We start from the raw sequence: 16409 nt of genomic DNA, 5'->3' as shown, positions 1-16409 counted from the left end.
GTGTGTACTTAATATACTCCAAGACTAAGTGGTGAATGTATTTATAACATACTTCATTATTTTTATAATCCACAGCTAAAGGAAGAGAGAAAAAAAAAAAAAAAAAAATGCAAGACTCAAAAAGAAATGGCCAGATCTCTATACTATAAATCAGATATGCACTATTCGCAGATTAATATTTTCTGCTGACGAAAACTAATTTACTAGAGTCAATATTTGAGTAAATAGTTGACTAAGTGGTGAATGTATTTATTCTCAGGAGCAACACACACAGACAACAGCTGACAAAATACTTTATTCAAATAACTGTAGACTTGTGCACACATTATGATTAAAATTCATCAGAAATGTAACTGTTTGTAAATGTTTTAACAAGACAAAAATGCTATATTTTTTGATGCATGTGTGAGCAAATTTTTTTTTTTTTTTTTTTTTGTTTTTAAAAAGTTGAACAATACTTTTTCATATATATTTTAGTCACTGATTATGTTTTAATAGGGCCACCAAGAGGGTGAAGAACAGAGAAATAAAATATACATGTAAGCACTTTTGTATCAATATGACAATATAATAATCAATAATGAACAACATTTTGCTGAATATCAGCAGCACTTATGGCTACATAACAAAATAAAATATTATATTGAATTACCCTAATACCCTCCCCTACACTAATTTGTATATATTATTTTAACATGCTTTTCAATAGAGAATATTTCAAATATTTTCCTCCCTCTTGTGCCAAAAAGTTTACAGATCTTTGGAACCATGATTCTGGAATGTTTATAAAGTTTTGATTATAAGAAAAAAAATTGAGGGAAAAACATAAAAAGAAAATAAAATAAAACACTGATCAAAATGTTGGCATAATGCAGGAAATATTCAGTATAAAGTTTATAACAATAAATTTAAAGTTCAATATATTTCAAATATCAGCTACCATAATCTCTACAAAAGTTTTCTACAAACCGTAACAATTACTCCGTGCCAAAGCACTAATGAAAAATCCACGATGATAACTAAATATGGTCTTATCTACATCTGAAATGAACCATCTACAAATAACCAACAATTATATGTATACATTAAATGCCACACTTCAGAAATGGCAGCATTCTTCTTGATAAGTGGAGATTGAATTAAAAAAAGTTTCAGTGGGAGCAGGTTGAATTGCATATTTTAGTTAAAATTATTTATAATACAATATTTGAACATTCTCAGTTGTCAAAATCCATCACTATTTTCCCGAACACAACCTGGCCCTTCATTCACTAAAGTGCATATTTAAAAAAATAATAAAAAAGTGAAAAAAGAAAAAAAATGCTGCCATGCCTGCAGGTTCACAGTGTTCAATCTAAAGTACACATGTACATCTGGGCTGATAGGTGCTTCCCAAGACAATGTAAAGCTGTAAAATTCATAAAAAGGCAACAAAAATGAGCACATCAGTAATATGTTTCTCTTTCTACCCAGCCACCTGGATTGCGTCGCAAGATAAACCTCCGCACTTCATCATATACAAAAATTAACAGTGAGAATGGCAGTGCAGGCAGCCACCAGTTGATTCTATAAAAGAAAAAAAAAATTAAAATAATAAATGCACTTTGGTTTCATCTAGAATTACTTTCATAGTGAACAGAACCTAAAATCTGGTAATACTTAAATTATTTCTTGAACAGATTTTTTAATCTTAAACATTGTATAGAGCTGCTGTAATAGTTACACCATAATGCAATTGCTATTATAGCAACAATGATAACATTCTAAAGTTCAAGTTACAAAAAAAAAAAAAAAAAAAAAAGGACTTGCATTGGCAATTGTTCCATAACTTTTACCCAGCATGTTTCACAATGCTAAAGTTACACAAAGCATCACATGTTGCAGTGTAAGTTTTTATTTATATACAATTTATACTCAACTATTTATATACAATGCTAAACTTACACTGCAACATGTGATGCTTTGTGTAACTTTCCTTAGGTGAGCAATAAACATAATTGCCAAGCCTTCAATTGAGAAAGACATGCACAATGACAGAGATTCAACAGCAATTTCAGCAATTATGCACTTTAAGTCTAAAGTAGTGTGGACAGAAAACATTTCTGTAGATACCTGGTACTGTGTTTGATTACCTATAAAAGTCCACATAAATGGTGATGTTTTTAGAAATGATTGTGGTTACTATTTAAGGTTCAAGTATTTATATACAACTGATCACTCCCCCCCCCACCACATCAAAACAACTCCAAAATTTGCACTGTCAGCTATTCTTTGGGATCTCTATTAGATCCCATCTTCAGGCTTTGATAGGGATATATTTTAATAAACTAACAAAAGAAATGTATATAAATGAATTGTTGTAGTGTTGCCTAGAAACATTTACTAAAAAGTAATTATTATACTATGTAAATTACTATGTAATTATTTAGAATATTTCAGTTTAAATTTTTTCAAATCAAATTAAATTTAACAGTACAAAAATTTCATGTGTATTTATTAAAAATGACACTATAATAGTTTATAGTGTCACTTTAAAAAATATACACACACCTGCTATTAATATTATAGCACGTATTTACTGGAATTATTCATTTGTTTAATTTTTTTTAAACAGCACTAGAGATTATAAAATTTGTATTACTAATTAACTTTCAATATTTTGAATTACTTAGTTTGTTTTTTAAATATTTATAAGTAATAATACTACAAATTTCCTTCATGAATATACTGTACATTTTCTAAATTACTAGTTATTTTCTTAACACAAAATTTGAGGTTTTGCTGTAGTAAAATTCATAGATCAAAATGAATGTAGTAAGGTATTTAGTGCAAGTCTACTCACCAATACATGAAGACATCAGTCATAGTATAAATCACTATACTGATTCAGTGGTACACAACATCTCAGAAAAATGCCTATCTATTCATGAATCAACACACGTGAATAAGGGCCACATGTGATTAAAGAAAATAAGCATTAAATCAGTCATTTTCCCACACAAAGTATAATCTGCACTTTCATTTTTTTCCAGCTCTCCTTATCAACATAGGGGGTCTTTATAATGTCCTTGTACACTTTTAAATCATAACTTTGAAAACAGATAAGACTGAAAATGTGCACATGAAAGTAGAGTTAAAGTTTTAACAACCTGCAGCATACAATTGTAGATTTCAATATACATGGGGGGGGGCCTCACTTCTGGTGACTATGGGCTTGCCACACCCAGGGTCCTCAGCTGGATATCATCATTCTTCTCTTTCTTGGCGATTCCCTTCTACTTCTGACTCTCGCTCTCACGGTAACTCAGAAAAAGCCTCAGGCTTCCTTGCACCATATGGCTAATAATAATAATAATCATGTCACCGTTGTTCATGTACATCAATCAATATAATTTTCCCAACTGCTGAGAATGCCTCCATTTGCTGTTGGATAATCTCACAAATTGCATTGTGATCTGGGCCCTTAGGTCCCCCAGAAATATAGCTTCAGTTAGTAAATTAAGTGAAGTGACCAAGAAAATGGCCAAACTCTGTCAATCTCCTCTGGGAAGTACAGGGAAGAATTTAACCAGTAACTGCCACACTCAAAGAATAGTAAAACACAATAACCTGCTAGAAAGTGTTATTAGAAAGTTGAGTCAAAGTTCAGGAAAGAGAGAGAGAATTTTGCAACTTATCTTTCACAATTAGCAGCAGCACCTTCAAAAAAGGATGATTTATGCAATTTCCTGAGAACAGCCCAGACAATTTTTGGGTAGCCATGCTGCAGACTTCCTGAAGTTCTTCTGTTCCCTAAATGCAGTAATCACAATGGTTCATTCTGCAAATAAGTAGAAAATTGATCTCGTCAAGAAACTTTTGGGAATTTAAATTTTGATTTGGCCTGCTAACAAAAATCCAAACTCCTGATGTTGATAGAGTGTGATATGTCCAGTTTTATTAAGTACATTTCAATTTGAAATGCTTTCTCCACAATGCCGCCCTTGATCACAAATCGATAAAACAGTTTCCCCAAACCCCTTCATTCAATTTATTTCAATATTAGTAGAAGAATAAGAGAAATTTACCTCAATCTGATACGTAGAATACTTCTGTCCATCTGATACGTAGAACGGAAGTGTCTACGTATCAGATTGAGGTAAATTTCTCTTATTCTTCTATTAATATTCAATTATGATGAGTTCCTATGGGCATGTAACTATTCTGAGCAGCAGATTTTCTTGCAGCTGTTTATTTTTAAGTACTTAAATTCTGAAAGCTACAACTCAGTTATAACAAGATCTAGAATAAAACATGTCACAAATTTATAACTTGATCTTTCAGGGGGCACACTGCTTTTCAGAGCATCACCAAGCAAACCTTTGCATAATGTGTGCTTTTAATAATCTTGAAAGATAAAAGCCGTATACAGTAGTTTAAAACTGTTCACTATTTAATGTCATCTTTTATTATAACAATAAAAACCATGATGAACAAATTTTAAAAGTTGATTCACAAACAATTTTGAATTGTACATAGATTCTGGATGATTCTCACACAAGTAAGCAAGCAAACAGTACAGACATTATGTGCACAACTCAATACTGTTTGGATAAAATAGTAGCAAATGACACAAAAAAAATAAAATAAAATAAAACCTATACATTTCACCCATCCATACCAACCAAGAATTTGTCTAGTTCTTCCACGAATTTATTCAAACCAACCACTTCCACAATAACAGACAGAAGTTTGGTCCAACAATCAACCACTGGCTGGCTGATTTGCAACTTTCTGCATATTTATCCTGCAAAAATCCTCCAACTTGAATTTATTCCCCCTCGTGTTTAATCTCAGCATGAGGAAGAATGCCATCAACATTTAACTTACTCAATCTATGCAAGACCTTAAACATCTCAAAAAGATCTCCCAGCAGGTCCTTGCCTGTTCTCCAGACAAAGTAGTAGCCTTTCTTGATAAGAGCATCCCCATTTTTTTCCCTTCATCAATCTGGCTGCCTTTCTCTGTACCCATTCCAGCAGATCTACATCCTTCCTAAAGTGAGCCCTCTAGACCTGTACACAATACTCAAAGTGCAGCTAACCATGGCCTTGTACAAAGGGGTAATCACCTCCTTATCTCTGCTAGCAAAGTTTCTGTATAGCATTGACAAAACCCATGAGCTGTTCTGGTAGCATGACTGCACTGCTCAGAGATTTCATATCTGACTGCACAATTATGCCAAGTTTTTTTTTCATTTTCCATTACCCTGAGTGTAATCCCACATAATTGATAAGTAACTCTGGGATTACTGCTACCCATATGCAGTACTTTGCATTTGTCAATATTAAACTTCAACTGCCATTTCTGAGCCTATCAACACAATTCAAGGTATATAAGGCCTTGAATGAGTTGAGTACGCTGAATTCTGATGGGATCCTTCCACTTGTTCAGATTACAAACCTAAGGGGGCATAAATTCAAATTAAGAAAAGACAGATGTAGAAGAAATGTGCGGAAATTTGCCTTTAGCCAGCGGGTGGTTAATTGCTGGAACAAACTTCCATCTGTTGTTGTGGAAGTTGATAGGTTGAATAAGTTTAAGGAGGAACTGGACAGGCAATTTGGAGGGAATGGCGTGATTTTTTTTTTTTTTTTTTGGCTGATGCTGCATAAACATGCTTTCTTGCATCACATGCCACTACTACTATTACAATTTTCCTAGATCTTGTTGCAGTAGTTCATCCTGATTACTGTTGTTAACCACCCAGCCAACCTTTGTATCATCCGCAAACTTTGACATTAAGCCTGATATGATATAACTTCATCAATATTATTAATAAACAACTGAAAACAACAATGGGCCTGCGCTGAATCCTGGGGACTCCACTGATAACATTAGTCCACAAAGAGCAGTGCCCATTGATAACCACTCTGTCTTCTTTCATTTAACTATCCTTTTATCCATAAAGTTCTCCAGTTTATAGAGCAGTGTTATGTGTAACAGTATCAAAAGCCTTCCTGAAATCCAAGTATATGAGAAAGCCTATCAAAATTACTTTTTGTGCATCCAGTTCCTTGGTCACTGCATTATAGTAACTTATCCGATTGGTTAGAAAAGACTGCCCCTTAAAAAAATCCATGCTGTGATTGCAGTATAATTGCATTCCTATCCAGATGGTTCTGTATTACTTATTTAAGAAGTAATTATTATTTTTCCTGGAACAGATGTTAAGCTGACAGGTCTGTAATTACTAATGTCACCTTTTGATCCCCCTTTATGAATTGGGGATACATTTGCACATATCCAGTCCATAGTGACCTCTCCTAAATACAAGGATACTCTCATAATAATGGCTAAAGGTTTGTTTACCTTCTTTGCTGCCTCCCTTAATATGGTGGATGGCAAGAGGTCCCATACACCATGTGCTTTTTTTTTCTTTTATGTTCAGCTTGAACAATCTCTTCCAAATTCCTTTCTGTTATCACAAAGTCATTTAGCTCCCTGTTGGAGTTTGATAAACGTCTGGCATCCACTCTCCTAATGAATTTCTCATGTGCAAATGTAGCTGTGAAATACCTATTCAATTTTCCAGCAACCTGAGCACAGTCATTGAAGTAATGGGATAGGGTTTGAATGAAGTTCTCGGAGACAGGTCCCCAGGAGGATGTGGGTCCCAACAAAATAAAATTATCTGTATTCTTAGATTTTCATCCAAAGTTCCACCTATTCTTGAAAATCTGAAAACTTAAATCAATGTGTTTCCTTGGAGTTTATCAAGTTTATCTGCAATGATTATGTTATTTTCTCAAAAACTGTAATTTGGGAATGTTGAGAACTAGACAATTTGATTTTATTCTGGCTATATAATTAAAATGGATATTTTCCTCTTGAAAAAGATATACAGAATATATATTTCTATCATCAACAGTTTATTTTTACACCTATATCTCTATAGGTGTAAAACAGTAATTATGTTTAGGAATCACAAGGACTGATGAAATTTCAAAAGCAAAGTTAGCTTTACTCACATTCAGCCCTTTTTTTTGCACTTACCTGATGGGGAAATTTGCAAAATAAACTCTAAATTCTCGACCCTAACCACAAACGTGTTATTTTTGAATATCATCAGATTTCATCTTCACAAAACATGCTTGTACATGCCACTAACTCCAGTTAACTAAGCTTATCATTTCCACTCGGAAAGAGAAGTACCAAACATAGCTTTTGGGAGGTACCAATCCATTTGGAGGAGGGGAGGACATTTCCTGTTTGAAGTGAACAAACAATCGTTTTATGTTCAAGAAGTGAATATGATTTCTGATGGATCCAAATTGGGAAAAACTTTAAAAAGTAAAAACCTGTGTGTGTGTGTGTGTGTGTGTCTAAAAACATTTTAAATTTCTGATTCCACTGTATCTGCACACGATTTCTGTTTGGTTGAAAATATAACCTGATATTCATTTCCCTTCTTCGGAATAAAATGTATATATATATATATATATCCCCCCATTGTCTGTAGCTACCTTTTTGAAAATCTAAAATCATCAAACAAACACTGTTAGCTTTGCTCTTGTTATTCACATGGGGAAAACAGATGCGAGTGTTGGGTTTATTTTGAATTTACAATATTTTTTCTTCTATTTATATTGACAGGCTAAATTCAAAATCACATAAACACAAAATCACAATCTCCTTCCAAGGGATTGTACGGGTTCAGCACACAAAAAAGCGGAATATAGTGGCAAAAATCAGTGATAATTTCTGCCTTATAACCGTATAGCATTAACCACATATCACTAAACATGTGAAAATGATAAAATGTGCCTTTTCTTTTGGAATTTAATGGATATATATATTTTTTAAAATTAAATAGATATTTTCCTCACTGGAAAAACTACAGACAAAATTTTTTCTTTCATATCTGTATTTTCAAAGCCTGAATTAAAACCAGCACAATTCTCATGGAAAAAAAATATTCCGGAACGTGTGTTTATTTTCAAATGTACATTATCATCTGCTTGCCTTTTACACATAAAGTTCATAAACAACATGATACAGAAAAAAATGAATTGGTGTTCCAAACAATCTTCAAACTTTAATTTTAATCTGTTAACTGTTTTGAAGTGCAAAAGACAGAAAGCAATCACATTTAGATCTTAATGCCATGCAAATCGGCAGAAAATATAGAGAAATACGGCCTTTAAAAAACCCCATATATCGCTCGGTCATTTCTGGAACCAGTTTTCCAGAGAGGTGACTTTGGAACTGATTCTTGTCAAAACTCGGAACTACTACCACGCTGTAGCTATCACTCTGGAAATTATGAAAAATCTCTAATTTTATGAGGTAAAATTTCAGTGCTGATGGTTCTTTTAGTCTGTGTAACGAATAGACAAAGTACTTATGGCTTTTTAAACATTATTAACTTAATGTTTGAACACAAACAACTCGATTTTCACGAACAAGCCATATTTCTATCCCAAAAAATAAAAAAAAAAAACCAGATTTGTTTTTATTCCTGACAGCTTAAAAAAAGTGAAATAAATTTTTTTTGGTAGTTTACTTTTGAAAGAATACTTAAATTAAACAGGTACACATGTTTCTGTCCCCCCCCCCAGTTTGGTGGTAACAGGTGGACGTACGACTCATAGGTCATTTCCTGTCCTGACTCATCAGAATTTGTCTTATTGGCTAGGTTTGTACCCACAGAACCCTTTTTGGATTGATTGGTTACTTACAACTGTCGCTTCAATCCGTTTTTTTCCTGTGTACATGGTATATTCTTTCTACGGAATAATGCATAGGAAACTGGCTCGTTCAAAGATCTATAAAATTTACGATATTTCATGCACGTTTTTTCTCCCACTCTTTAATTACAAACATCAATTTTATTTAAAACTCGAATAACGTCTCTTGTTTTCTAAACTAGAAAGTCTGATTTTCAAACTTTGGAAATTTTTAAGCTTCAAAAATCATACTTATTTGTTGATATACATTTAATTCTTGGGTATGATTTGTGCATATCAGACAAAATCTGCAACCCTTGTCTTTGACTTGTAATTTCTATAGTCGGGAAGGATATAGTTTGGCTCCACTGAGAAGAATTAATGTAGTCAGATTATTACCACAAGAATACCTTGTATGGAGTTTTTTCTTTTGACTAAGTTGTTGATAACTGAAAACAACTTTCAAATGCAAATAGCTGAAGGGATAACAGTTTTGAAGAAAATTCAAAGTAGAGCTTTCTAGTTTTCAATGTTGGGAAGAGTGAAAATTGAAAACTGGTCATTTCAGAAATAATTATCATAGAGTGCCTTTGATGGATGGTCAACTCCTTGGAACTTGTCAAATCGTTTCTTTTGAAAATGCTTGTTTTGTCTTTCAGGACAAAAGTATCGTTTGTAGTATCAAAAGAAGGATCAATTTTTTCACTGCTTTAATGGTTCTTTTGTTTCAGAGCCAAAGTGATGGTCTCATGTTTCATCTACAGTCACTAATAATCTAATACATTAAATAAATATTCTAGTTATCAGTAGTAATTCATTGTATTAAAAATCAAGTAATGAATCATTATGTAGCAATGATCATTGTGTATTGATGTGGGAATTAAACAAAGAAATAACTCTGCCAAGAGTAATGGAAAGGGATTTTGTTTGTTTTTTTTAAAAGTGATTAAAGTGGGCTCAGACAATTTTTAAAACCTTTTCAGTGGGATCAACTGATATTAAATTAAAAAAAAAAGTAAATGCCAAGTGTTTGAGAGGAGGGTTAAGCATTTATACCATCTAAGAGATATTTTTCATGGTTTAGACTAAAGGCAGATTATGAGAAGCATTTGGCTAAGAGTGCAAAGAAAAGTAGGAAAGAGATGAACCATACTGGATATTAATGGCACAGCAATTGATGATTCTGTGCAAGTTTCTGATAAACTGAATAAATATTTTTCATACACATTTACATACAATATTTTTAGAGGAAGTTTATTTAATACTAATTGGAAGTTGATCTTATAAGAATCAAAAGTAAAGTGAAAAATAAATTTCTGAAAATAAAAATGAACAAAGCACCCGAGGCCTTTTTGTTTTGTTTGTAGGCTTTACGGTGCAAGAGCAGCAAAGGCCATAATGCGGCTAACTATGGCGATGTTAAATACATAGTTATATCTGTATAGATGTTATTCAAGTTTATACCAATGTTGTACAGTTTTATTAGTTTGAGGAAAATCAAAAATTTTGGTCACGTGGCATGTCTGCCAGTAGATCAGAAATGCTGAAAGCGGTGTTCATCGTGGAAAATGAGGTAAACATAGCTTCTCGCTCAGTACTGTATTTGGGGCAATCAATAAGTAGATGTTGGACAGTGAGCTGAGTGTTGCACTTTGTGCACCGCAGGTGATCAGTGGCCGCAAGCAGATAAAGATGGGTCAGGTGCGTGTGGCCTATCCGTAATCGGGCTAATACAACTTCTTGCACCCGAGGCTGAGGAAATCTATCCAAATATATTAAAAGCATCAGCAAAACAGGTTATGTATGATTTCGTCCATAATTACAACAGCAATCATAGATTCAAGGGATGTCCATGCCAAATGAAGATGTGAAAATGTACTGCTTGTTCTCAAGGCTGGTTCCAAGGGTGAAAGTGGTTACTGCACACCTGTAAATATGACCTCTTTGATTGGAAAAATAATGGAGTGAATAAAGCAATGCAAGATCATCTTGATAGGGGCTTACGCCTACCCACACACATAAATTTCTCAATAAAGCTTTCTGAGCAAGCTCTTACACTTATTGGGCATTAATTAAAAATATATTAAAATGAAATCCATATCACAAAAGTTGACCATTTAGCTCCATGCATACTAGATTTCCAACCCAGCCAATGGAGAGGAAGGGCATCATGATCTAGCATCACTTTATACAAAATAAAAAAAATAAAATACTAAACAATCCAGATACCTAAGAAATTAATCTACAGCATCAAGTGAGACCAAAGGATCTCATTTCCTTAAATGACTTAATAACAAAATTAGCAAACATTCAAGCAATTTCTGGATTTGAATTAATACATTCAAATCTCCATCTTCTAATCTGCCAATAAATAATTCAAGGGCTAACATTATATTAGAACAGGTTTAAGGTTAGCCCTTAGACACTCAACCAACATATGCTCATTACCATATCGCTTAAACCATGCTGATTCAGCCTGGCTTTAAATGGCTACACCTAGTAATAAATAATACAAACAGACTTGAGCCCAAAATGCAACTGATCTTGTAATGAAGTTTGCAAAATTCTTGGTATAAAATTATTCATAACCAGTCTGATTAGCTATTATGAGGTCATTACAAAGGAATTGGATGCAAAGAATAATTTTAACATCATGAACAACTGTTGTATATGTTGGAGCAATGTAGCATTAGGGTCATGTTACTACAAAGGATAAAGGTATGATTAAGTGGAAGGAGACAAAGTTGTTATAAATGACAACTGTTCTTCTTCATGGATTAATGTGCTGAATGGGGTAACACAGGGATCACTGTTGGACCCCTTAATATTTATTGATCATATTGTAAGGCACTAGAACCTGCCAACAGAAGGCGAATGCCAAATGTTGATATGATATGTGTGTAACAGTGATATGATGAAGTATATGAGTGGTATAACAGTGATATGTTGTTGTAGAATTTCAGGTTAATGTCTAAGTTTCACAATGACACAAAGGTAAACAGATTGGTTAATGATAGTAATCAGGATATTCTACTTCATCTAGATAAATTATGCAGATGGGCTGAAAAATGGAAGTTGAGGTTCAAAATTGATAAATATGTACTATATTTGTGCATTGGGTAGTAATAATGCTGGAATAACATATCATTTGGGTTGAACTGAGTTCATGGTTAGTAGAGAAGGAAAGAGACCTGAGTGGGAGTTGTTAACTATACAGTGTGAAAAGAACTTCTCCATGAACTGCAAACATACTTCTGGAACAGCTCATGTTCTGTCAATGATATACAAGAATACTGATAATGTGGACAAAGAGGTAATTAATTTGTTATACACAGTAATGATTAGGCTCCATCTGGAATACTGCATGCAGGTTTGGAAACATCTCATTTTAGGAAGGACAGAGACTTGTTGTAAAGGGTACAAAGATTTGCAGCAAACTAAGTGTTGATACTATCTTTACTCTTTCAGAGTACCCACATAAAGATATAAGAATTTTAATTGAAAAAGAATGGTTGCTGAACAGATGTGCAGAAATCTGCTTTCAGCCAGAGAGTTACAGACTATCCGAATTTCACCTAGTGCTATGAAAGTGGATAGTAGCTGGAATAAATTTAAAAATTTCTTTTCTTTTTTTTCCTTTATGGTTAGCACTGTATAAGTTTTGTCTGTTTACATTATGTTGCAAATTCTAATACTATAGTAAAGAAAATCTACATGCAATTCATGGTCACACACTAGCATCTCCCCCACCCCTTCTCATACACCCTATGTCTTTGACCCACATAATTTGTGGTACAGACTCTGCTGACATAAGCAATGCATTCCTTAGACTAACAGTTGACAAAAATGGGAGAAAATGTAGTATGAATCCATCTTGCAATAGTTGTGAATGACGTTGACCTGTCTATCAAAAATCTCTCTATACTATAAATACTAACACTATTATCAAACATGTATATGATAGTAAGAACTTGACATTTTCTGGGCCCTTTTTAGCATTCAAAGGTTTTAGGAAAAAAAGTTTTTCATGAAGTTCTCTTGTCTAAAGTACTGCTTAGAACAGTGTTTTTCAAACTGGTCTGTGGAATAAAGAGGGACCTGTAAAGGTGGTTCAGAGGGCCCACAAATAATGTGCAAAATATGTTATCAATATTTAAAAACTGAAAAAATTTAAGCTAAAAAGAGAGAGGGGGTCCTAATGTCACTAAAGTTTTAGCTCAGAAGGTCCTGAAATCTTTTCATATGATACACCCAATGTTATCTACTAGGTACAACTAGTAGATAACATGGCATCATGTTGGACATATCATGTGGCTTTTATATTAGTGTATAGCCCTAGCTTCTATCATTGATAGCAGAAATTAATGTGCAAATCTGTGTTATGATGGATCTTTTTATCAATGACAGAAGCTAGGGTTATACACTAATATAAAAGTTTGGTTATAAAGGAGATCTCTAGCTTGAAAATTCCTCTAAAGTTATCCCAAAGTATAAACAAATCCCCCCCCCCCCCCAGTGAAGAGGTATAAATTCCTTTATTATTTCCCTGACTCCCACAATGGATACTCTTCCATTATATAATCATATGTACTGAAAGAGCAAATTATATAATACTATCCAAAATTTGAATGTTTTCGCTGGAATTTCTAGTACTGTAAGCTGCTCAACTGAAAGGGGAAAAACTGCATAAGAAAACTAAAAATATACTGAAGAACTGTCAAAAATTAATAAAAATTTCCATTTGAATTTTGGTCAAAATAAAATCGCTTCAGTCTACACGGAAATCATTGCAAGTGACCAGTGCTGCATGCAGCTGACTAAACTTCTTGTACTATGCAGAGTTTTTTGAATTCTGCAAATAATTACAACAATTCTATAAATAAAAATGACAAAACTTGCAAAGTTAATAAGAATAACATACTTAAGGGGATACATCCTCAGACCTTTATCCATACCAGGGCAGTAACATAAAAATGCAGCTAATGCTGTTTCAAATACCAGGCCAAATGTCAGTACATGGTTCCTAAAATACAGTTAACAATAACAAAACATAAATCAGTCATATGCTAATTTTTTTTTTTTTTTACTGATAACAGTTATAACACAAAGAAACTTAACAAAATAAAAGCTAACTAATCATACAGGATAATTTATGTTATCTAAAATAAAACAGAAGAGATTGCTTCTACACGAATGGGATAAACTCAAATAGAAAGGGATGGGCTAAGAAGTGGCAACTGAAGTTTAACCTTGACAAGTGCAAAGTACTGCATATGGGTAGAAGTAACCCCAGAGAAACGTACCAACTGTGTGGCACTACACTTAAGGTGTAGAAAATGAAAAAGACCTGGGAGTAATTCTGCAGTCAGATATGAAGTTTTCTGAGCAATGCAGACAGGCTGCCAGGGCAGGTCATGGGGTTTTGTCAATGATATATAGGAATTTTGCTAGCAGGGAAAAGGAGGTGATTGTCCCTCTATATAAGGCAATGGTCAGGCCACACCTTGAGTACTGCGTACAGGTCTGAAGATCTCATTTTAGGAAGGATGTAGATTTGCTTGATCGTGTACAGAGAAGGACAATAAGATTGGTGAGGGAAATGAAGGGATCCTCTTACCAAGAGAGGCTTAAGTTCTGCAAATTGCAGTGGCTGGAGACTAGGCACCTGCACGGTGATCTGATTGAGGTGTATAAGGCCTTGAATGGGTTGAGCACACTGAATTCTGATGGGATCCTTCCACTTGTTTAGATTACGAACCTAAGGGGGGGCATAAATTCAAATTAAGAAAACACAGGTGTAGAACAGATGTGTGGAAATTTGCCTTTAGCCAGCGGGTGGTTAATTGCTGGAACAAACTTCCATCTGTTGTTGTGGAAGTTGATAGATTAAATAAATTTAATGAGGAACTGGACAGGCATTTGGAGGGAATGGCGTGATTATTATTTTTTTTTTTTGGCTGATGCTGCATAAGCTCATACACTTGCTTTCTTGCATCACATGCCACTACTACTACTATTTGCTGATGCTATTGAGGCAATGTAAAGTGGGTTGGAAAACTGCTAGCTTGGGTGGGGGATTCACAGATTAACAGTAGCCACAGGCAGAGGTGGAAATGATTCTTGCACTGCTTCTATTGGAATGAGCAGCAGCCCAGAATGCAAATTGCTGGAGATTTCAGGAACTACTGGGAGTCATGAAACAAGTAAATACATGGGCTGTGTTAGAGTAACTAAGAGTAAGAACAGGTGCATGTATACTTGCATGTGCACCAATGCAAGGAGTATAGTAAATAAATTTGATGAATTTTAAGTGGTGGTCAAGACACCAAAAGTGTGTGACACCACGTCTCTGATATCCCAACAATATTGTTGGGATATCAGAGATGTGGTGTCACACAGATATAAGGAATGCGGAACTGCAATTTGGTGAGTACAATGTATACAGAGAGGATAGACAGGATAGCAAGGGAGGAGGGGTTATGCTGTTAGTTAACACATGAAATCTAAGGAAGTGGATCCAATTGACATAGATGGATAGTGCAATGATCAGTCAGTTTGGTGAGACATGAGCACTGGGACAGCAAAAAAGAGGGTACGAGTTTGTTAGCTTGTTTGTTATTTGGTTTTTAGGAGCATTAGCAACTAAGGCCATATTGCTCTAGGGATATGTGGTGGTCATTCCCTGACCTTTCTGCATCCCCCATATTTGGTGGCCATGGGCTCGAACCCCAGTCTCATCAAGAAGCGTGTGCTACGCACTACTGCTACTGCCCACCTGGCTATGGAGGCGCCTATAAGTTTTGGCGTTAGCATTAGTTTGAGGCATATGACACAAAAAAAAAAAAAAAACAAGCTTATATAGAATCAGCCCAAAAAACACATACACAAAAAAAAAAAAAAAAACCCTTCCCATTTCACCCATCCAGTCACTCCAAATGTTTGTCTAGTTCAGCCTTAACTTTATTTAAGCGCTCAACTTCCAAAAACAGATGGAAGTCTGTTCCAGCAATCAACTACCTGCTGGCTAAAGGCAAACTTCCACACATCTATTCTACAATTGTCTTTCCTCAATTTGAATATTTGTCCCCTCGTGTTCGTACTCTCAGCAAGTAGAAGTATTCCATCAGCATCGAGTCTGCTCAAACCATTCAAGGCCTTGTACACCTCAATCAGATCACCTTGCAGGTGCCTAGTCTCCATCTTGAAACTCTACATCCTTCCTAAAACGAGGCCTCCATACATGTATGCAGTAATCAAGGTTTTATCTGACCATTGCCTTATAACAAAGGTATAATCACCTCCTTGCCTCTGCAAGCAAAATTCCTATATATCATTGACAAAACTCCATGACCTGCTCCAGCAGCCCATCTGCACTGCACAGAGAACTTCATATCCAATTGCACAATTATCCCAGGCCTTTTTCATTCCCCACCTCCCTGACTGTAGTACCACATAGTTGGTACATTTCTCTTGGTTTACTGCTACCCATATGCAGTATATTGCATTTGTCAATACTAAACTTCAGTTGACACTTTTCAACACATCTACCTAACTTTTCTAGATCCTGTTGCAGTAGCATACTGTTTTTACTATCATTAACAACTCTGCCAACCTTTGTATCATCTGCAAACTTTGACATTAAGCTTAATATACCTTCATCAATATCCTTGATAAATATAAAAAACAACAATGGGCCCAACA

The 16409-nt window shown here is 34.5% G+C and overlaps 1 protein-coding gene across 1 annotated transcript in view; it reads right to left on the bottom strand.

Annotated features, from left to right (window-relative positions):
- Positions 1-476: 476 nt before the first annotated feature.
- LOC150080152 (sodium/potassium-transporting ATPase subunit alpha-like) overlaps positions 477-16409 on the bottom strand; it is a 379958-nt gene continuing 364025 nt past the window's right edge. Inside the window, exons 20-21 of the mRNA XM_090380992.1 lie at positions 13630-13731; positions 477-1566 (exon numbers count right to left, since the gene is read on the bottom strand). Coding sequence (XP_090237118.1) covers positions 1446-1566; positions 13630-13731 — 223 coding nt within the window. The 3' untranslated portion in view covers positions 477-1445. The remainder of the gene's footprint in view (positions 1567-13629; positions 13732-16409) is intronic.

The sequence above is a fragment of the Mastigoproctus giganteus genome, chromosome 9, assembly GCF_048544385.1.
Source record: "Mastigoproctus giganteus isolate SK-2022 chromosome 9, ASM4854438v1, whole genome shotgun sequence".
Lineage (NCBI taxonomy): Eukaryota > Metazoa > Arthropoda > Arachnida > Uropygi > Thelyphonidae > Mastigoproctus > Mastigoproctus giganteus.
Note: the sequence above shows the minus strand (reverse complement) of the source record. Positions and strands in the feature narration are given on the sequence as shown.